At 44.1% G+C, this 22,109-nt stretch overlaps 1 protein-coding gene and 1 long non-coding RNA gene across 2 annotated transcripts; one reads left to right on the top strand and one right to left on the bottom strand.

Annotated features, from left to right (window-relative positions):
* Window positions 1-12,060: 12,060 nt before the first annotated feature.
* On the bottom strand, window positions 12,061-13,438 carry LOC143654812 (uncharacterized). Its single transcript, XR_013161979.1, has 3 exons — window positions 13,115-13,438; window positions 12,482-12,563; window positions 12,061-12,225 (listed from the first exon to the last, which is right to left on the bottom strand). It is a non-coding gene; the product is annotated as an uncharacterized LOC143654812 (long non-coding RNA).
* Window positions 13,439-19,609: 6,171 nt separating this feature from the next.
* SSTR1 (somatostatin receptor 1) lies at window positions 19,610-20,917 on the top strand. The gene has a single exon (XM_077126496.1). The coding sequence runs from the start codon at window positions 19,702-19,704 to the stop codon at window positions 20,878-20,880; it is 1,179 nt and encodes a 392-aa protein (XP_076982611.1). The 5' UTR covers window positions 19,610-19,701; the 3' UTR covers window positions 20,881-20,917.
* Window positions 20,918-22,109: the final 1,192 nt, after the last annotated feature.

Genomic DNA, 22,109 nt, shown 5'->3' with positions numbered 1-22,109 from the left:
CGTACTTCCAAGAACCCTCTTTTCATGAATCTCTGCATTACTTACCCCCTCATTTCTTCTAGGTCTCCTTCTCAGTGAGGTCTTATCTGACTCCCTTGCATAAATTGCAATCTGCACATTCTCTATCCCTCTTCTCTCTATGTACTTTATCACCTTATAATATACCATATAATGTTCTTATTCATTTTGTTTGTGTTTCTTTTACCCTAACATATAAGTTCCACGAGGGCAGAAGATTGGTACCAGTTTTGTTACTAAGTACCTCAAACAGTGATTGGCTTTTAGTAAGTGCTCAATAAATATTTGTTGAATGAAAATTTAAAGAGTGAAATGGTAGGCAATAAAAACAATGAAGAGAGGAAAACAGGCAAATTCCCTGGGAACTAGAGGACATAATAAAAGAGTGAATAGGGAAAAACTTGTGGCAGAGAGTTGATATTAACCAACAAGAAGTTAATTTTGGTTAGAGAAGTAAGAAACATGCAATTTATAATTTTGGCCCTAAGAGGAAAAGTTTTAGCAAAGAGGATTAATTAAAATGCCAGCGCTGTCCCCAAACAGCAGATTCTTACCTCTTATATCACTCTTATAACTGATATAAAGAAGGCACATTGAACCAATAATCAATATAAAGAAGGCATATTGAGCCATATTTGGCCTATAAAGTAAGTACTCAATAAATATTTGTAGACTAATTCAGCAAAAATTTATGAATCATCTGTGAATACTTATGGTATTCACAAATTGTCTGGTAGCACTTCCTGCTTTCAGGGAGAAATATAGTGAATAACTTTCATACGTTGGCAAATTTCTAAGCACTACCTAAATTTAAAAAATTAAAACAAAATCTAAAATAGCAGATTTTGGAGGCAACTCTTTTGCACAGCATTCCCTTAGGACTTGATACCAGAATCCTTCCCTTTCCAACTTTCTCAGCCTGGTATAAGGCTATGATAAAAACAAAAAGCAATTCCGAAAGCATCCATTATAAGGCTTATAAAAGTAAAATTTCAACAAAACTCAAACATTTATTGGAGTGCTTCATACCATATCAATGGAAATGTTATCAAGTCCTCAAATCCTCTGACTACATAAAAGCATGGTGACTTCAGCACTCATCTCAGTTCAATAACTAATATGTCTGGTATTAGTGACGGATTTTCTCCTGAGTCTGCTCTTTTATGAGCAAAATATCCCCTTTGAACATAATCTATTCATGGATGTCTTTTAGCTTCAGCAACTTTCACGAGTAATATATTAGATATATTGGACATTAGATATTTGGGGCATGGGGCAGACTGAACTTTACTTAAACAATTCCATTTTTGTTTCATCCATAAATGTTGATGATTTAAAAACTTAGCTTAAGAACTGCTGAGATGGTAATGAGGTTTCACTTTTAATTGAATTCTATGTAATATTTATTATTGTGGAATCAACACATTTTAATTCCAATACCATATTCTGTATATCTAGCAGGGAAGAATAAAGCATTAAGAGATCTTAGCAAAAGAAAACTCAATTCTATTAAAAGAAAACTTCAGCTCATTACTCATATCCACTGAGCAATGATTAGGTGCTGAATATGTCATCAGCGATCTATGACACAGTCTCCAATGTCTTGGAGCGAATAGTCTTTCCTGACCTGTGTCTACATGCATTAAAGAAAATCAGAATTCTGCCTCACACGATAATGTGCGTGTGCTGGGAGAGACTCCTTGAGCGTAACAGGAGGGTGCCTGTTGTGGGGCTGGGAACTGCCCCACAACAAAGATACGAGAAGTCCTGCAATGCTGGGAGATGTGTGAAGGACATTTCAGCTTCTCTGAATACCCCAATCATTTATTTGAGACCTCAGAAAGGCACTGCATAAATAATCATGGCCACTCTGGAGTAATAGGTCCTAGGAATAATGGGGGAAACTAAACACAGCAAACCTAACAAAACAATAAAGCCAAACCTGAAAGAAACAAAAGGATCTGCAAGTAATTTAGCTCCCTGACAGAATAAAATTCAGCACTCTTTAAAAGAAGACAACATAGTGAAGACAAAAATAATCATCACAATAGTCAGCACGCGATAAAAAAATTACTACTATATGAAACAGCAGGAAAAGTGAATCAAAATCAAGAAAATAGAATAACATCTGTAAAGAGATTTTACAAAACAAAAAAGTAACCTGAATTCTATACACAGTGAAAATATCCTTTACAATGAAAGTAAAATAAAGCATTTTCAATCAGTGAAAGCAGTAGAAATTCATCTCTAGCACACCCTCACGACAAGAATTGCTAAGGCTAATGGGAAATGATACTATATGCAATGATAAATCAACAAGAAGAAATGCAGAGCATGAAATACGGTCAATATGTGGGACAAATATAAACAATGATCTCTCTTTTTCCCTCTGAATTCTATAGATAGGTTACTAAGCGCTTAAAACAAAAATAAAGACATTATTTAGTCGGGCATATAATGTATGAACAAGTAAAATATGGTAACAAATGCTAAAACAACTGCAGAATAAACAGAATTATGCTGTTGTGCGATTCTCAGATATTACATGCGGTGAGACAATATTTGTCCTAAGAATACTCTAATGTTAAGAATGTATAATTCCTGATGGAATGACTTACAAAAAACAATACAAAGAGCTTCATTAAGCTTCCATCTCAGTCAGGCCCAACAAATCTGTCTCAAGATTGTCTTGAAGAGACTATCTGTAAGGTCAAGTCAATGGGCCTCAATGAAGTGTTAAGGTTGAATCAGGTACCTTCATGGAAGTACTTTATCATGAAATATAAACGTCGACACGGTTTCCTGGTTTCAAACTGTGCATGTCCTTCTTCCACCCAGGAAAGGGTGCATCTTTCATGACTATTTCTACCAGCTGCCCTTCTTGCTTCCCCAGAGTGAAAATCATCACCAAAATAACTTAGAATGAGGGCTGAAGGGGCATTTTCTTTGGAAACAAAAAAGAATCATTGACAAACTATTTCTATAATCTTCACACCACATTCTGAAGGAAAAAGACTGGGAGGTGTCTCGAAGCCCTTGGAATGCCTCGTCTTCATTTGCTGGGGAGGCTTGGGCCCTCCAGTCAATAACAGTGTGATTTAGGATGGGGTCTTTGGGTCATGCAATATTAGCTGGTCCTCCTGCAAGGCTGCAAGCTGAGAACAGCCATGACTATGAGACAGAACCCTGATAAAATAAAACTCTGGAAGCCAAGGCTTTGGCTCAACTTCCTTGGTTGGCAATTCTCAGTGCTTATTGTCACACACCAATTCCAGGGAAACAACACTGTCCGTGACTCCATAGGGAGACGACAAATGGAAGCTCCTGTATCCTTTAGGGGTAATGAACTATAACCATGAGTATAACAGCTTTAAGTGAGTTCTGGGTCTAGTGAATTGTCAAACATGTGGGTGGATGGAGGAAACCTCCAAACTTGCAATTGGCCTCAGAAGTGAGGGTAATCTGAGGACTGTTCCCTCTGCTCACATCCCCTGTATCTTCAATGTGTTCTGCGGTGTTCACCTGGCTCTGACTTAAACCTGGCTGTCTCCTAAGAACACTTCTCTTCTCCCCTGGCATCCCTCTCAAAGTGTGGCCGTTTCTCTATCACAGTCCTCATGCCTCTGGGTCTAGAGGCAGAACAGGTGTACTCCATTCTCTTCACTGCCATTCCAAACCATTCTCCCAGCTCCTGAAAGAAAACCTCCAGTTTTATTTGTTTTTGTTTTTGGTGCACGGTCTGGGAATGGAACCCGGGTCTCCTGCATGGAAGGCGAACATTCTACAGGCGACCATTCTGCCACCGAACCACCCGTGCACCCTCAACATGCCGGAAACCTCCAGTTCTGAATCTCATATGCCATCATCTACTTCCTGCCTGCCCCATTCCTAGTTACTTTCCTCTCATAGTTACCATCTGTTCAGTAATTGATTTCCTTTCCCTGCCTAGTGAATGTGTGACTTCAGTTAGAGAAATGTCATCGTGAACACAAAGAATTGGCTCCAATCCAGAATCCCCACCTCCACCTTGCGCTGACGCTTCCAGGGATCTGTTTTCTCTAACGTGAGTTTTATTTAATTCTTTCAAATAGCTCAACCACACAACACATCCATGTCTGGGTTTTTATATAACCCTGCATTCTTTTTGGTTCTTTAGTCATTTTATGGGGCATATTAGGGATCAAGGAGTTTTCCTGGAAAGAAAACCTTTATGATCCATTCCTTTTGCTGATTACACCTTAAATAGTTATTAAACCCTGCTATGTGCCTGCCAATGTGCTTTCTATTGGGGAATCAAAGATAAAAGACATGATCCCCATCCTCATTAATCTCACTGCCCAATGAAGGCAGAAACTTCAATATAAAATTGAAGCATCATGTGATAAAATCCAGGGAAAAGCTCAGGGAGCATAGAAAAGGAAGTCATGATGGGACCTACTGGCAATGGGACAACAAAATCCTGAACAGAGTCACTAAGGAAAGAATAAGGAAGGACATGGGTGTGGTCTTCAACTCTCACATTTCGTTCACACACTGGAGCACAGTTGGATGCACATGATCTGAAAGGGGGAGGGGCGGGGAATGAAATCAAGGCAGTAGAAGGAAAGGAACCTTAAGCCTGAGAAGGTGAAAACTTGGGGTGGAGAGGGCAGGGTTCAAGTATGCCAAGTGCTGCCATTCTGGAAGTGAAATGAAGTTCTTATTAGGCCCAGACTGCACAACCTGGAAATTTTCAAAAGCAGATTTCAGGTGGGGAATTTTTCCCTCCATTAGAATGTCCTAAAATGCAGTGGTGGCTTTAGGAGGTAAGGAGTCCTTTCCCACTGGAGAGGTTCAAAGGTAGTTGGGACAAATCTTGCCAGGGATGTTAGAAAGGGGATTTAATAATCATTTTGGTGATTGGACTATATGATTTTCTACAGCACCTTCTCTTTCTGAGATTCTGGGCTTCTCTAGCTTTCTGTTACCTGGCACAACCCAGGAAATAAATGAGGATGGGGAATATTGGTCTTCCAGAGGTGACATACTTAGTTTGCACGGCCTTTCCTGTTTGTCTTTCCTTGGTGGCATTTCTTCCCTAACCCACACAGACCATATGCAATCAGCAAATTTAAAATGTAGAGTTATTTTAGTACAGTGGAAGAAAATGTCAGCATAAGTAAGATAGAGTGGATAGGTTTGAAGTTCATAGTCTAACATTATTTAATTAGCATGGTGGGGGCTTGAAGAATTAAGCAGCTTCTTGCAGATGATCCCTTTTTCCCTTTTCCTTTACTGGTCTCTTCTGCATCTCCAGAGTTACCAGCACTGACAACAGACCCCTCTCTAGCTAGTCTAAGCAGGAAAGGGATTTATTAAGAATATATAAGCCAGGCAGAGTTCTTGCCTGCTATACCGGAGACCTGGATTCAATTCCTGGTGCCTGCCCATGAAAAAAAAAAAATATATATATATATATATATACACACACAGATATTTTATATAAATGGAAAAAATAAAGGGATTTTTTTAGAAAAAAATGTCACCCTCTTCTCCACAGTGCAGTAGGTTTGCGGAATATTTTCACTACTGTAACTGAAATTTGGCTCTCACTGAGGACCCTGAATCTCTTTCAAGTGCCTCTCATTCTACCACTCTGCCACTCTTAAACCTTTTTCCTCCATCTCTTTTGAGATGTGTATCCTAGACATCTCATCTTCTCTCCTTCTTCACTTATTAAAAGAGATTCTAAGAGTAGATTTAAAATACCATGTCAAAATTAGCCATATATTATTTATGAGAATGATGTGGTGGTTTTGTACTGTGTCAACTGGGCTAAGCCTGAGTTTAGAGATGGAGAATGTGGATGGTGGATTAGTCAGTGGCTGGGGATTTTGCTGGATAATTGCAGAATATAAACAGGAAGTTGGGGTGCTAGCAAGAATGTACCTGAAGTGATAAATCATGGATCTAGTAAGAATAAGGAAAAATGTGAATCTATGAAAAGGCTGATGTTTGGGAGTTATGAAGCATCAAAAGCTCTGAAGACTGAAGAAAAGAAATGAGCTATTTGGCAGAAGTGATGGTTGTATTCATGGTATGGATTTTCTATAGTCAGTGAGAAATTCACTGACATTCCTGGGGTTCTCCTCTTTCCAAGGCTGTGCCAAGATCCTATGGAATTTCTTACTCAATGCCAGAAAGTTTTGGGATTTTGTTCATGCTGGTTACAGTTAATTCATGCATGCACCAGATTTCATAATCCACCACTCTGCTGTTTCCACACCATGCTTCAGGTACAGAGCTCCTAGGTGAGACCAGGTGCCCTGGGTCTAAAATCAAGCCTTCCCTTCCACCATTGTGCGGCCATTATTTTCAAAATCCTACTGTAGTCTTAGAACTCGTCCAGGGGACGACGCAAGGAAGCCTCTATCTTTGGGGACCCACAAACCTCCTGTCTGACCCCTCTGGGTCTTTGATCATATTTTCAGGGATCTCTTTATATTCTGGGAAAAAGAGATTGTCCCCAATCACATTCTCTCAGGGGGCTTACATCTCACAGAATAAAAGCCAGAAGCCTGCCACATACGTCACTGAAGCGGGTAACCATATACTCTATGATCCACTTGTGCTGGGGAGAAAATAAAGAATGAAAATATTAGTTCAAATCTCCAAAAGTTATCCTCATACAACGTCCTAAAGGATGACCTTAGTTTGTGTATTATGTTGTATGGGATAAAGGATATATATCACTGGAGAGTATGAAAAGGTTTCATCTAATGGTAGAAAGGACTTAATGCCTCATTTGTTTGCCGAAAATCACCTCCCAAAATGGTGGAAGGGAAAGTGTCTGGGCAAGAACCAGTGCCAGTGGCTTTTTTTTTTTTTCAATCTTATTTCTCAGTTTTGGAAAACAAAATCTACAAACTTCAAGTGTTCTTCTGGATACTAAGAAACTCTCCATATGTTCATAGGGGTTAATCAAACTTTGGAGAAGATATTGTATCTCAAACCTTATTATAGGACCCATTCCATTAATTACCTCTTTTTTTTAATATCATCACATAGTTGTGTATTAATCACGATGCTCATTTTTAGAAACATTTGGATCACTACAGAAAAAGACATAAAAAGAAGAAAATAAGAACCCATACATCCCTCACCCCTTACCCCTCCCTCTCTTTGACCCAGTTTATCAATCTACCCAATTTTCACACTTTATCTCCCCCTATTATTTATTTACTTTTTAGCCTTATATATATTTTTCCTCATCTGTCCATACTCTGGATAAAAGGAGCATCAGACACAAGGTGTTCACAATCACACAGTCACATTGTAAAAGCTATATAGTTATACAGTCTTCTTTAAGAATCAAGGTCTCTGGAACACAACCCTACAGTTTCAGGTACTTTCCTGCAGCCACTCCAATACACCATAAACTGAAAAGGGGATGTGTATATAATGAATAAGAATAACCTCCAGGGTAACCTTCCAACTGTTTGAAATCTCTCAGCCCGCGAGCCTTTATTCTGTCTCATTTCTCTCTTCCCCTTTTGGTCAAGAAGGCGTTCTCAATCCCATGAATTATCTCTTTTTAAAATGCTACAGAATTTTTAATGCATTTAGTTTTTACTGCTTGATCCAAAAAAGTAATGCAAAGATTTCTATAATGATGCCATATCTTCCCAAATGAAGCAAGCCACCTCAAAAATAACCCTACATACATTTTTTCCCTATCATCTCTTCTACAGCAAATCTCACAGTTATTCTAAGTCTCACAGCCTACCCTGAGGAACTTAATCAAGGTTTTATGTGTGCCTTGCATCAGTGGAAAAGAGGAATTACTGAGTGTACAGAGTGGTGATGGCCTAAGATTATTCTTTCATCTGTTTTTCCCCCTAGAGATACAAGATCTCATCCCATGAACACCTAATGCTTTCCTCCTTCAGTAACACACAATCATCACATGCATTCTCTGACAAGACTGAACAATATTTCATTAGTTTTCCCCACTCAGTCCTGGTTTTATTATAGCTGGATTATCTTGGGTAGCTTTATCAAGATGTAAACCTTATCATCACGGCTTAGTTCAAAAGTTTTGTTTTAGCTGTCAACTGCAATACAACTATATAAAATCTAAAATGTTCTCTAATGAAGTTCTCAATGCTAAAATCTCCCCCTGGTGGATTTAAAGAGCATGTGTTTTCACAAATGGAATCGGGTAGAAATTTCCAAGAAAACAGATACTAAAATTTGGAGTGAAAATCAGTTTGATCTATTAATCTCTAGGTTTGGAGGCAAAAGCATTGCGACTATTAAAATTCTTATCAAAAAATGAATACCGAGGTAGAATAGTTTGGCTTACTCTAGTCATTTGTGCAATTGTGAATATTGAGTTTTTTAATTGTTTCTCTTATGTGAGGATCCTCTAGTGAGTTAAAATGTTTTTATGGACTAAATATGCTAATTTCGCACTTAATTATCCAGTGAAGAGAGGCAGAAAATTTCCATTAGGAAAAAATGTGCCCCTATCTGATTCTGGCATCTGTGTATGCTCAAATCTGTGAGAGCTGTCAGTCAAATCAGCTAAAGTCCAAGTCCAGAGCTCCTAGACCACCTGAAATATATAAAATCTTGCCAGAGGGGCGGTGGATTCATTTTTTTAACTGATTTTTTTTAGGAGCAATCTCTTTATTTTTTCTGGGATTATGTTTTAGCTGTAATTTTGTCGAATCAGTTCAAATTATTTCAATGCAGCTCTTGTTATTTGACCTTCTAGTTTGTGTGCTGCTGAGCCTCAACTTGAGGGTGCAGAGTTGCCTGAGGTGGGGCCAGAAGTGAGGTGAACAGGTACACAGGGATGAATCAGAAAAAAAAACTGCATAAACCTACTCAAGCAAAAGGAAGTGTTAAGTTGCCTGCAATGCTGACTATCACATGTTTAGAACTGAGAAACTGTGGTCAGTGGTTAATGGAAAATATGTTTTGGGGGGACGGTGGGGAGCACAGATTTGCCAATAATTCATCAGTCCTAAATTCCTTGTAACAATATTTTGTTAAGGTTAATTTTTGTAAAAAAACCAAATTATTCTACATTAGTAATAGAGGGATAATTTATTTTTTAAAAAAGATTAGACAGCATTGAGATGATTGTTGGAGTCTAAAAAACATAAAAGACTTAAATTTGTTGTCTAGATAATGTTTTAAAGTTGAAATCACCTTTCAATTGAGCAACTTCAGTGAGTGATAAGACCAAAGCAGGGTAGTAAAAAGTGCAGTCCTGGGGTAAATTGCTGGAGTCAAGCCTAAGTTTTGACTTATTTTAACTCTGTGACTGGGCAACTTATTTAAGCTCTCTTTGCCTTGGTAAATAGAACTTTCCTCAAAGTGTGGCTGGAAGGATTAAATAAGTCAAATCTGTAAATGGAAAGTACTTAGCACATATAGATCTCATGACTCTTTTGTTCACTTGCAGATATTATTTAAAAACCCTCTTTAAATTGATTCCATTCTATTTAAAGCTCCCTGTCCTGTACCCAGCTCCAGCCTGACCTGTGCTTGGGCAGTGGTCGGATCTGTTATTTTCTCTCTACATTCTTCCACATCTCCCTCACTCCTTCACTGCCTTTCTCTCCTATACGAGAAAGAGAAGAGTGTTAAGCAAAGGGAAAGTTCTTCCTTTATCAGTGCAGCTACAATCAGGCACTGGTGCTCTCAGGGGTGGCTCTTTTTTCTTGTGTAGTTCTTTACTAGGCTCCTCAGCATTATCCCACTCCCTGGTGCCCTGGATGGAGTGCTGTTTTGGTGGCTTTTCCCGGCTTGGACAATATCACACACTCCCATATTCCCTACTCAGCTCAGGCTTATGGTCTACAAACTCTTCCTGCTGAGGTCATTTCACTCCATCAGGCAGAGCGGGTCCTGTGAAGGCGCTTGCACCTCCTGCCCGCTGCGCTGTGTCTTAGGTCCCTGGCAGCACATGCCCCTGCCCCACTCTCAGCGGGCATCAGCTTTCTCCAGCTGTAGCCCATTCTCTTCACTCTGCCATCTGAAGAAGTTTCAGCAGGCCTCTTGCTGAATTTTCAGTTTTCCAGGTAAGAACCAGGCACCCGTCTCTGTGTCTCACTAAACCCAAGCGAAGAGGCATCAAGCTCTCCAAGTGGTTTTATAAGAACCTGCCCCTGCCCCAACTTTACTGATTTCGGGGGAAGCACCCACTTTCTGTATTCCATGGGAGGGAAAATGTGCAGCGCTCTGGAAACTCTCTTCGAGGAAATAATATCTGTCAATTTCCCTTTCTATTCTCACATATGGACTGGAGGTGGGTGATGCGCTAAGATGGACAGACCAGCTCCTCTCCTTGGAATGTGGATGCATCACTACCTATAGTTATCAGCTTGGGAGTTTGGGCATCTCACTGGAAACTGAGACAACAAGAAAAGTTATATCAAACAAAGGCTGTGCCTAAGCCTCATTCAAACGTGAATACATCCATTAGCCCAAATCCTTGTGTAAATAGAATGGGTTGACTTTGGTATTTTGTTGACAGAACTAATTAACATTTTAGAGTTATTCAGCTGCCTGTATGACAAGCACCAAAGACCTATGAATGGGACAAGAATAGTGAACTATGAGACTCAACTGTATAGACAGGGGGGAAATGAAAGGATAAATAACACGTATGTAGTAACTGCTCAGTAAATATTATTCTGACTGAATGAATGAATGCCAGAACTGCTGTATTAATTTCTTGAGCAAGAGGCAAAATCAAACTTCTCAAAATGTTTGGATTAATTCTAAGATAATGTTACCCTGTAATCTGTAGTTTAGAAATTATTTTATAATATCTAAATACTTATATGCTGCTTACTATATGCCAGACACAGATGCTAGCACTTTTAACATACTTAATCCTTGTAACGACCCTAATAAGGCAGCTGCCCTATCCTCCTTATTTTGTGAATTAGGAAACTGGGGCACTGAGAGATCAAACAACCTGTCCAAGGTTAAATATATAGGAGAATGGGATTTAAATCCAGAAGTTCGGTACCAGGTTATGCTTTCACAAGCATCATCTTGTTACTTCCACTGCCACAACAGTTCCAGGAGGTGGGCACAGCAGACTTAAAACCCCACCATGAACCACTTGGCCTGGATGATCAAACCCTACTACAGCTCCTACTTCAGTTCTGTCTCCCACCTTCTGCTGCTACATTTTGTCTTGGTATTTCATTTGCATCATAATATGTTAATTTGTAAAAAAAAAAATTATCAGTGTTTTTTCTGGAAGTAAAAATAATTAAGGAGGAAATAAATCAGTGAATGCCTCATTAAATAGAGCAGCTGCTTTATGGCCTGGAGTCTTTTCTTTATTTTTTTAAATTAAAAAGAAAAGCTTTTATTGCTTTTATCTTACTTGTAAAACAATACATAATCATAGCTGAAAAAATTAGAAAATTTTGATATACAAAAAAAGGAGAAGAAAGCGTCCATGATCCATCTCATGATGACCGCCATTAATATCTCAGCAACTCTTCTTTCAGGGCAATGTGTATAGATCTTTCTATATCTGTATGTGTGCCTGTGTGTGTGTGTGTAGATATAGGTTAAATGGAATTGCGTACTTTGAATTTTTTTTTTTTTCACATGGGCAGGCACCGGGAATCGAACCCGGGTCCTCTGGCATGGCAGGCAAGCATTCTTGCCTGCTGAGCCACTGCAGCCCGCCCTCGCATACTTTGAAGTCTACTTTTCATATGTAGAAATGTGTCGAACATTTTCCATGTCAATAAAATTCATGTATGACATTATATTTACTGTTTAATTGGGATTCTACTGTATTAAATATAATATAATGTATTTAATGCCTCCTCTCCCACCTCTGGGTTTTTACTGTTAAAGGTGTAGCAGCGTCTCATTTACTGGCTACGTGGGACCCAGATGTCACACAGGCTTCCGCATCTAACACCCTCTGCAACAACTCCTCCGAGGACCTTAACCACACTTTGTGCTGTTACTTGTTTGCACTGACTGTTATTTGTAGAAGCTTTTGCTTTTTGACTGGAGAAGGAGCAAAATTTTATTTTTGCAAGGGGAGGGACTAAAGAGGATGGCAGGAAAGGCTGCAGCGGCTGGCGGGCATCTTCTCTCCATCATGTCCCTGGTCTGGGCTTAGCAGCTAGCTGGATTTCAAGTTCTCCCGAAGGTCCATTTTGTTTGTTTATTTACCTTAAGAGTTATAAATCAAGCTTAGGAACTGTTAAGTAAAAGGTGTTCCATCATCCTACCTTCATCATGAGCTGGAAGGACAGATTCTAATTTAGACTCCTAGAACGCCTCTAAAGTTTTGTGCTGGCCTCTGTCCCCCTAGCAGCCCATCTCATTTCTTTTCCACCTCTGGCTCTGAGGGGCCTCAGGTACCTAAGAATAGACATTCCAGCCCTAGCCAAGCACCCCGCTACCTTTCCCTTCCCAACGTCATCACCTCTTGGCCTCCCCTGGCATCCGGAAGTGTTCATATCCGCCGTGGCTTCTGCTCATACTGGTCCTGGAAGTGGAATTGCGGCCTGCAGGCAAGGAATTATGGAGTCTAAGCGGGGGCCTGCAGGTTCGGAGCGTGTACCAGCCATTGCCCTGGGAGCCCCTGGCTATGTGGGAAACAATGTGGCTGGAGGGAGCAGAGAGCAAGGCCGGAGGTGTGCACCACAGGAGGTGCCAATTAAAATGTATCAGTAACTATTTACATCTGGAGTCTCTAAGAATTCATGTGTGAATTTTGCACAGCCACCAAATGAGAAACATTTGAAAACTGAAAACCAGAATATGTATGTATTTTTTTTTACCCAGAAGTATCAAGACAGACTGTTGCCTATTCAGTGTGATTATGGAAGACAAGGCTATGTCTATTGCCCTGCAACGTGCCTGAAGCTGTCCCCCCTCCCCAGCCCCATTCTCCCAACACGTCTGCTTTCCACCCTAAGCTTCTACTGTCAAACTGACTACTTTGCACACATTCCTGGTCTGCAGTAGAAATGCGTCGGCTCGTGATTTCAGGGGCTAGAAGTTTGCTTCCTCTCAGGGTGGGTATCTTCTGACTGGCCAGCAGTCTTTAGGGTACCTTGGCTTTCCTGTCACATGGAAATGTATGTGGTGGCATCTTCTCATCTGTCTTTCAGATTCTGCGGACTTCCAGGCTTTTCCCAGGGGCTTCTTCTTCCATGTCTAATTTCCTTTGCTTATAGAGACTTCATATTGGATTAAGGCTCACTTCATCCAGTTTGAGCACACCTTAGTCATAATGTCTTCAGAGTTCCTCCTTACAAATGGGCTCACACATACATTATTCAATCCCCAATCATCACGCCAGGAAGTAACTCCAATGCCTGATCTTTACTTCTTTCTTTCCTGACTAAGTTGGAACTGCTCAACAGTGGTTCTGTGCTGAAAGTGTCACCATAGGAAGAATGGGGGGAGGTGTCTGTAAGCTCACAAAGGTAGGCTCCGAATCTACTACGAGTGGTCCAGAAAGAGAATGCTGGATCCTCCTGTCTCTCTCTCCTCCTGCCCCTCCGCTCACATGCAGGGTGGGCTCTCTCTCACTGACCATCTCCAAGCTCTGCCTCTACTTTGCTTTCCTAATGCCCCATGGAATGATACTAGCACTTTGTCCTTGACGAAGCAGCCTGTGCGATGGTCTAACCTCGCCTTTCCTGCCAGGCATTGACTTCTGATGATTATACCCTGTTTTTTTGTGTGTGGTTTTTTTTGGTAATTTTTCATTGAATAAAATTCAGGCTATAGTAAAACAGACTTAATTCCATAGTTATCTTTTATATGGCTATGTTTTTACCCCCAGAATCTCACTGTGCAGAATAATATTCTTATCAATGAATAACTTATTCACCAATTTGACAAATACTTGTTAAGTGCCCAGTGGGTGATAAGCACTGTTCTAGGCACTGGGGATACAGTGGCAAGGCAGGTTAACAAATATCCTGCTCTATTGGAACTTTAGTGAGGCAAAAAGAGAGTAAATAAGTAGACACAGGCAATGTCATTTCATTGAGTACTAAGTTCTAAGAAGAAAAGTAGAGATGAGGGATAGAGAGTGCTGGAGAGGTGGGGATAGCTCACAGAATAGATAGGATGGTGGGATGATGTTTGAGCAGCACTGAGCAATGCGAAGGTGGAGGGGCACAGGTCTAAAACAGACCACTCCAGCCACAAGCAAAAACTCAGGTAAAGCTGTTGTGATCTTGAAGATTCAGGTAGCTCCTTAGTGAAACTGATTGAAAGAAAAAGCATACTACAGAGGAGCGTCCCTTTCTCAAGGAATGGGTGATTTGGCAATCACCACTTGTAAGGGTTTAAATACTCTACTCAAAAGCAAGCATCATCACTGAGATAGCAAAGGAAACAAAAATATGGTTCTATAAGTTTGAGAAATTTTTGTGGTTTCTGCTCAAAAGACATGTGCCCAAAAAAAAGATCTTGACTAAGTTGCTTGAAACTAATACACTCAATTCATCTTGAAATCCTTGACTAACAGAAACTGCAGTAGTACAGAAAAATGTACAACTTCTAATGGCTATTCAAAATAACACAGGTAACAGATGGCTGCCTCTGTCCTCTTTTAATTTTTCCATTAATAATAATATTTTCATGCTTATGTTGAATTCTTGCTCTTAGAAATATTTAGTCTTAGTGAATCCATCGGGAAAAATGTGAGTTGCTATACCATATGTACTCTGAAAGCACAAAAAGACTCTGTTGCAGTGTTTCGCAGAAAAGGCAATAGGAAAAGCAGTGGGCTAGAGCGAGGGTGTGGAAATGGACGATGCAACTGGGCATCCCTGGGATAATGTCCTGGATTGTTCCTTAGCCCTGTAGTCACTTTTGTACTCTGGTGAATTTCTTCTTAGATTGTCATCATGCAAACTGCTTAGTGGCAGATGGCCCTTGAGTGACACATAACTCTAACTGTGGGCCATATCGCTGAGTGACACTTATACCTTATCCAGCTTGGTACCATCTGCCCAGACAGGTGTTTGTAAACTCAATTCTGAGGATGCCAATGCAGACTATGTCCCAAAGAGTGTTCCCTTTAATCCTTGGCCCCAGCCACCCTTTTATCACTGACCTAGATTAGAGGAGTTCATTTGAGCATCATCATAGCCTCTGATTGGAAAAAGCACATTAGTAATGATTTTCACAGACGAAGAGTTTGAACTCCTCATAATTACTATTCTACCAAACCAACTGAGACTCAGGACTGCAATTAAAAAGAAACGATCGTCCATATATAATGGCTTTCATACTGCATGATACTATTAAATAACCATCATTAGCTGCTAAAGCATGTACTACTCATTTTCCAGAGCCCTTTCTCTGCCAAGAAATTTAAGACCAAGAATGATCAATGAATGAGTCATTGGCATGATAATTGTTGATATAGGACATGCAAACTGAAATTATTCAGAATGATTTATATGTATAGGGAATTAATACAGATAATGATATTAACCAGATTTAAGGCTTTCCTTGCAGGAGACCCAAAGTTCATTTCTTTGCATATAAATCTTATGGATTAATAAAGAGGAGAGTACTACGTATATTTGAAAAATAAAACAAGAAGGTGACTACTATTTTCCACGTAGTGTGTAGGGTGCAGGGATATAAAGATAAATAAAATATAACCCCTGTTCTGAAGAGGCTTATGGACTTAGAAGGGGGAGAGACAAGTAAGCAAAACAAAACAAAACAAAACAAAACAAAACAAAACAAAACAAAAACCATAGCACAGTGTGACAGATACGGGAAAACTGCTGGAAGTACAATAATCTAAGGTGCACCTGGCACCTTACAGTACAGGGCAGTGTATCCTGTAAGAGAAAGTTGGGATGGGGGAAGAAAATCAGAACTCAACAATCTTACTGTCTTGTTTAAATTTTTTTTTTTTTGATTCACCAGCATATACCCTTGAAACACATTAGGATAAACTCATTTTTGCCGTGGCAATTTCCTGTCTTCCAGCCTGTCTTTCTGTGGTTACTCTACTTCCTATGCCTCTGTGGTATAAACATTTTAGATACGAGAAAAGAAAGGACGTGGTTCCAAGGAAGGGCAGAATGAAAAGTCCTATTGGGAATTTGCAGACACTTAAGCAGACTGATTTTCTTCCCCCATTGTTCATTGGTTAATGTACAGTTACAATGATGAGAAATACATGACTGAAGAGGAGAATAGTGATAATGCCCTTTGATAGAACTGCATTGTTGACATACACCACAGTCTCTCTTTTTAAAAACAATTGTGGCAAAATTCACATAAAATCCACCACTTGAACCATTTAAAGCATACAGTTCAGTGGCTTTTAATACACTCACAATGTTGTGCAACCATCACCTAACTGTCTAATTCCAGAATATTTTTATTAACCTCGGAAGAATTCCTGTATCCATCAAGCAGTCATCCCCCATTCCTCCTTCCTCTATCCCATAGCAATCACTAATTTGTTTTCTGTCTCTATACATTTGCCTATACTGAACAATTAATATTAATGGAATTGTATAATTTGTGAACTTTTGGTTCTAGCTTATTCCACTTAACATAATTTAAAGAATAATTTCAAGGATCATACATGTTTTAGCATGTAACAATACTTTATTCATTTTTGTGACAATAATACTCCATTGGATGGGTATATAAACCACATTTTGTTTACCCATTCAGCAGGCGATAGATATGTGGGTTGTTTCCACTTTTTGGCTATTATGAATAGTGTTGGTGCAAACATTCATGCATAAATTTTATTTTAAACACTTTTCAATTCTTTGGAGTATATACCTTCTAGGGTCATAGGGTAATTCTTTATTCAACTGTTTGAGGAATCACGAACTGTTTCCCAAGACAGTTGAGCCATTTTAAGCTCCCATCAGCAATGTATGAGGGTTATCAATTTTTCTGCATTCTTGCCAACAATTTGCTTTTTTTTTTTTTTTTTAAATTATCGCCATCCCACTGGGTGTGAAGTGGTCTCTTACTGTCAATCTCTTTTTGTAGATAAATAATCCGTCACAGCAATCACTTCAAAGGCAAAAAGAAAGTATGTTCATGTCAGGTCACATGTTTCTTCTTTTGTATATGAGGCCACAACCAAATTGAGAGATTTTCCTCAGATGAGCTGCTAAGTGAACATACTGAGATTCTGATCAACAGACCTGTGCTTTACCAACTCCCATCACCCACTCCTGCTGGAGCCACTGTTATCAATGCCAAGGTACCTAAAAGATGCCTGAGGAATAGCCAGGTATCTCTAGTCACTGGTCAGCAAAGAGGCGTTACACCATTATAAGGCTGGGGTAATGTATATTCTTCTGGGGAACACCCACTCTTTTTGTTTGTTTGTTTTTAATCAGTTGAACGTTGATTACTTTTGTCCCTGTTTGCTGTATTTTAAATATATATGTATATATAACTAACCACCAATTCCACATCCCACTTTTATTTAAATATGTCAATGAGTTAAGCAAATTTCTTCTTAACCCCTTTCTCATAATAACAGCATCCATTGCACAAATTCTTATGAGTCTGTAATCACTAAGATTATCTCTGCTTGCTATAACCAACACACTATGTCACTTACTCTTTACCCTTTAGGAACACCTAGGTTTGAGAACTAAAACACATATGTGAATGTAGGAGCTATGCTGCTATTTTTTTCTTTTTTAATTTTTTCTTTTTTAATTTTCTGCACCCACTTTTGCCTTCTGGAGCTGTCTGATACGAACAGTCTCTATGAGTTTAGTTTCTATTTGTTTGCCTCTCCTCAAAGTAAACAGAATCTGATGGGAGGGAAAGCTAAGACTTACATCCCAGTGGGTGCCATATAGTAGAGAAGGAAGAACTGAAGGGGAACTAGAGACAGAGCACAATTTAAAAGGGGCCAGCACTCAGCTGAAACCAGCCAATCTTCAGGGTGTGGGATGCAGAGCAGCATTTATAAAGAAGCACGGGAATTGGATGGATTGTCCTTCTTCCTTTGTCGGGAACAACTGGAAAGCCAAGGAGCGCCTAGGCTAGGGAATCTGGAAGGTCCAGAGGTTCTTAAAAAATCCTGGTAGCTGAACATCCATTCCTTCCTAAAGGAAACCGTCCGATTCCTAAATTAAGTCAAGGAGCTTTAGGGATGCCTAAATTAATTTCTGTGTCTTAATGATTGAGGCACATGTTATAGAACTGGGTCACACACACCTATCAGGGGTCATCAGAAAAGGCGGCGGACATCCTGGGATTTCATGGAAAGACCCTAATGTCATGTTGCCGCTTCCTGAATTGGTGGCAGGTCCGGTCACTTGCATCGCCGGTCTCGCGTGGGTTTAGAGCAACTGTAGCCCCTACCTGTTCAAGTCTTTACACTCTGCCAATCCGGGCCCGCCAACTCTCCCCCGTACAAAGTACAGCAGCAGCGCGGGCGGGGCGGGTCCAAGAGGCGCAGCGGTATCTTTTCGGAGGGCGCACCTAGATGGATTTCCAGTAGAGCGCCTGGCACGTTCCACAGGAAGCCTCAGGCTCCTCCCGAGTTCCAGCCCCGCGTCCTCGTTTCTGCAACCGATATTCCTCCGGGAGACGCAGGGGGCTCTGGGCGCTACAAGCTTCAGAGGTTCGCATTGGTTTATCAGGACCCCTGAACACTGTCGCCTGCGAACAGCTCCTCGCGGTGCTAAAACGCAGAAGCCCCCGACGCACGGTTGTTGTGCATGTTTCGCACAACGCTCGCTCGCGTCTTGGGGTCAGTTTCTGCGACTCTGGTCGCGCGCGCTCGTTTGGGGTCTGATCTAAAGAAAGGAGCTGAACTGCGCGACGAACGTCCACGCGCCTGCAAACTGCACAGGCACTTTGCACGGGCCACCTCCGCGCCTGCCGGGAGGTAGCGCGCGCTGGGTAAGCAGGGCTGGGAGCTGGCGCCGCGGGTAACAGGGGTGTAGGGTGAACGCGAGCGGGAGGTGGGGGCTTAGGGTCCCGGGCGCCGGAGCGGGAGAGGCGCTGGGGTCTCCCCAGGAGGGGGAGCAGCTGAGGGGGAGATGAACTCCACACATCCGTGTCTGGGGTCTGCTTCAGTCTTTGCTTTCCAAGGGAGCCGAGTCGGGTGGGACAACTCTACACCCTTGGTTATCACTCACCTCCCGGAAGGGGGGAAACTCCCCAGGTTCCTCCGACGGATGAGTAAAGGACGCTCGAGTTGAGCCGAGAGCAGGTCTGGGAAGGAAAAGAAATTGGGGGCTGGGGTGGGGAAGACAATCAACTTCGCTTTCCTCCCTCTCTTCCCCCCACCTCCCCCTTCTCTTCGTAGCTGCTGACGCGCTGGTGGTGCCTATTAATCATTCACCAGCCCCGAGCCGCGCCAGTTAATGGCTGTGCCGCGCGGGGCTCCAGCCTCCGGGTCTCCTTTCTCCACGCTTGCTGGTTCCAGGGCGCCCGGGAGCGGCAAGCGGCAGCGCGCAGTCAGCCGCTGGGCGATGCGCCCGGCCCGCGCAGGTCCGAGCCCAGCTCCGAGCCGCTTCTGCCCGTCCCCCCGAGCGCGGGGGAGGCGGTGAGCGGTGGGCCCGCGCCCCGAGTGCCGAGGGAGGGCGCGGGCGGCGGAGGCGCCGGAGAGAGTGCCCCAGCCCCTGCAGCCCCGCCGCTCTCCCCCACCTCCCAGCTAGGATGTTCCCCAATGGCACCGCCTCCTCCTCTCCTTCCTCCCCTCCTAGCCCTAGCCCGGGCGGCTGCGGCGAAGGCGGTGGCGGCAGGGGCCCTGGGGCCGGCGCCACGAACGGCATGGAGGAGCCGGGGCGCAACGCGACCCAGAACGGGACCTTGAGCGAGGGCCAGGGCAGCGCCATCCTCATCTCCTTCATCTACTCCGTGGTGTGCCTGGTGGGGTTGTGCGGGAACTCCATGGTCATCTACGTGATCCTGCGCTACGCCAAGATGAAGACGGCCACCAACATCTACATCCTTAACCTGGCCATCGCCGACGAGCTGCTCATGCTCAGCGTGCCCTTCCTGGTCACCTCCACGCTGCTGCGCCACTGGCCCTTCGGCGCGCTCCTCTGCCGCCTCGTGCTCAGCGTGGACGCGGTCAACATGTTCACCAGCATCTACTGCCTGACCGTGCTCAGCGTGGACCGCTACGTGGCCGTGGTGCACCCCATCAAGGCGGCCCGCTACCGCCGGCCCACCGTGGCCAAGGTGGTGAACCTGGGTGTGTGGGTGCTGTCGCTGCTCGTCATCCTGCCCATCGTGGTCTTCTCGCGCACCGCGGCCAACAGCGACGGCACCGTGGCCTGCAACATGCTGATGCCCGAGCCCGCGCAGCGCTGGCTGGTGGGCTTCGTGCTGTACACGTTCCTCATGGGCTTCCTGCTGCCCGTCGGGGCCATCTGCCTGTGCTACGTGCTCATCATCGCCAAGATGCGCATGGTGGCCCTCAAGGCCGGCTGGCAGCAGCGCAAGCGCTCGGAGCGCAAGATCACCCTGATGGTGATGATGGTGGTGATGGTGTTTGTCATCTGCTGGATGCCTTTCTACGTGGTGCAGCTGGTCAACGTGTTCGCCGAGCAGGACGACGCCACGGTGAGCCAGCTCTCCGTCATCCTGGGCTACGCCAACAGCTGCGCCAACCCCATCCTCTACGGCTTCCTCTCGGACAACTTCAAGCGCTCCTTCCAGCGCATCCTGTGCCTCAGCTGGATGGACAACGCCGCCGAGGAGCCGGTCGATTACTACGCCACGGCCCTCAAGAGCCGCGCCTACAGCGTGGAGGACTTCCAGCCCGAGAACCTCGAGTCCGGCGGCGTCTTCCGCAACGGCACTTGCACGTCCCGGATCACGACGCTCTGAGCCCGGGCGACGCGGGGGCTGGGCGCCCAGAGGCGGTCGAGGGGTGCGAGGAGAGGGGCGGTCCTGGCTCCAGGCGCCGGCGCGTCCCGGAAGGCGCCAGAGCGCGGTGGCGGTGCTGTGCGGCTGACAGCTGTGCGACCCTCGGGTGAGGGACTCGGGAAAAGGTGGAGCTGGGCGCTTTGTTTATACAACCGGGAAGGCTTTCGGCCGCTTTCTCCCGCGTCTCCCACTTCGGGTTCCTTCTTCACTGCGCTCACTCCTCTTTGCACCTCGCTCGGTACCCCCACGACCTCGCTCGTTCTTTCGGTCCCGCCAAGAGCAGAGCACGAACCCGTTAACGTCACCACCTCGCCGTGACCCTCGGGCCCTCCAGCCGCCATCTCCAGCCCTTTGAGCGGAGCCACTGCCGGCGCCGCGGCTTTGCCTCGGGGTGAATCCCGGGCTCGCCTTCGGCCCTCGGTGCCCGGCCGCGCCCCTCCTCCCGTCGGAAGAGGTGTCAGGCTCTGCTTCGTGCCCCTAGCGGAGTCTTGGGGCCACCGCCATCTCTTTGCGCCGTCGTGCCCTACAGGAAGTCGGCCTTGGAGACCGACGTGGGCAGCGTCTGGAGTGGGTGCGCGCCCTTCCACGGACCTTCCACCATCCCCATCCCGCCCAGAGCGGAGCCAGGTGCTTAGCAAGATAGGTCCCGCGCCTCGAACCCCAGGCACCCTGCAGGCCCCACCCTAGCTCCCCTTTGGAGCAAAAAAAAGAGCAGAGAACAAGGCGACTGAAGTGTTTTCAGAAGCTTTCAGTGCGTTGGGGGATTGTCACGGAAGGCACCCTAGTGCAGGCTCAGCGTGGGCGCTGGGTTCTCGCGGGGCGCGCGGGCTTGTGTGCGGCCAGGTCGGGGGCACTTGCCGCCCTGGCTTTTCCCTCTCGCCCGAGCTGCGGAGGGAGTCCACCCGAGTCAGCTCCGGAGCTGACTGCTTCCTTCCTGCTCCGGAGGCTCCCGGTGCCCGGCCCCTGACCCATCCCCGCCGCCCGCTACTTCCGCATCGTGGCCTTTGGGCCCCAGACGGTTGCTGCCTTTCAAGCGGTGCCTACTAAGTACTTTTCTTGTTTGACATATTTATGTGCTTATTTATTTATTTGTTTGTTTGTTTGCCGTGTTGGAACCTGTGGCTCTGCTTTCCTTTGCTCTCCCGGCCGGGCCCCGGGGCCTGGTCTCCTGAATACCGAGGGTGGAGAGC

The sequence above is a fragment of the Tamandua tetradactyla genome, chromosome 14 (assembly GCF_023851605.1).
Source record: "Tamandua tetradactyla isolate mTamTet1 chromosome 14, mTamTet1.pri, whole genome shotgun sequence".
NCBI classification, from domain to species: Eukaryota; Metazoa; Chordata; class Mammalia; order Pilosa; family Myrmecophagidae; genus Tamandua; species Tamandua tetradactyla.
The sequence above is the reverse complement of the archived record's forward strand: the minus strand, read 5'-3'. Positions and strand labels throughout refer to the sequence as shown.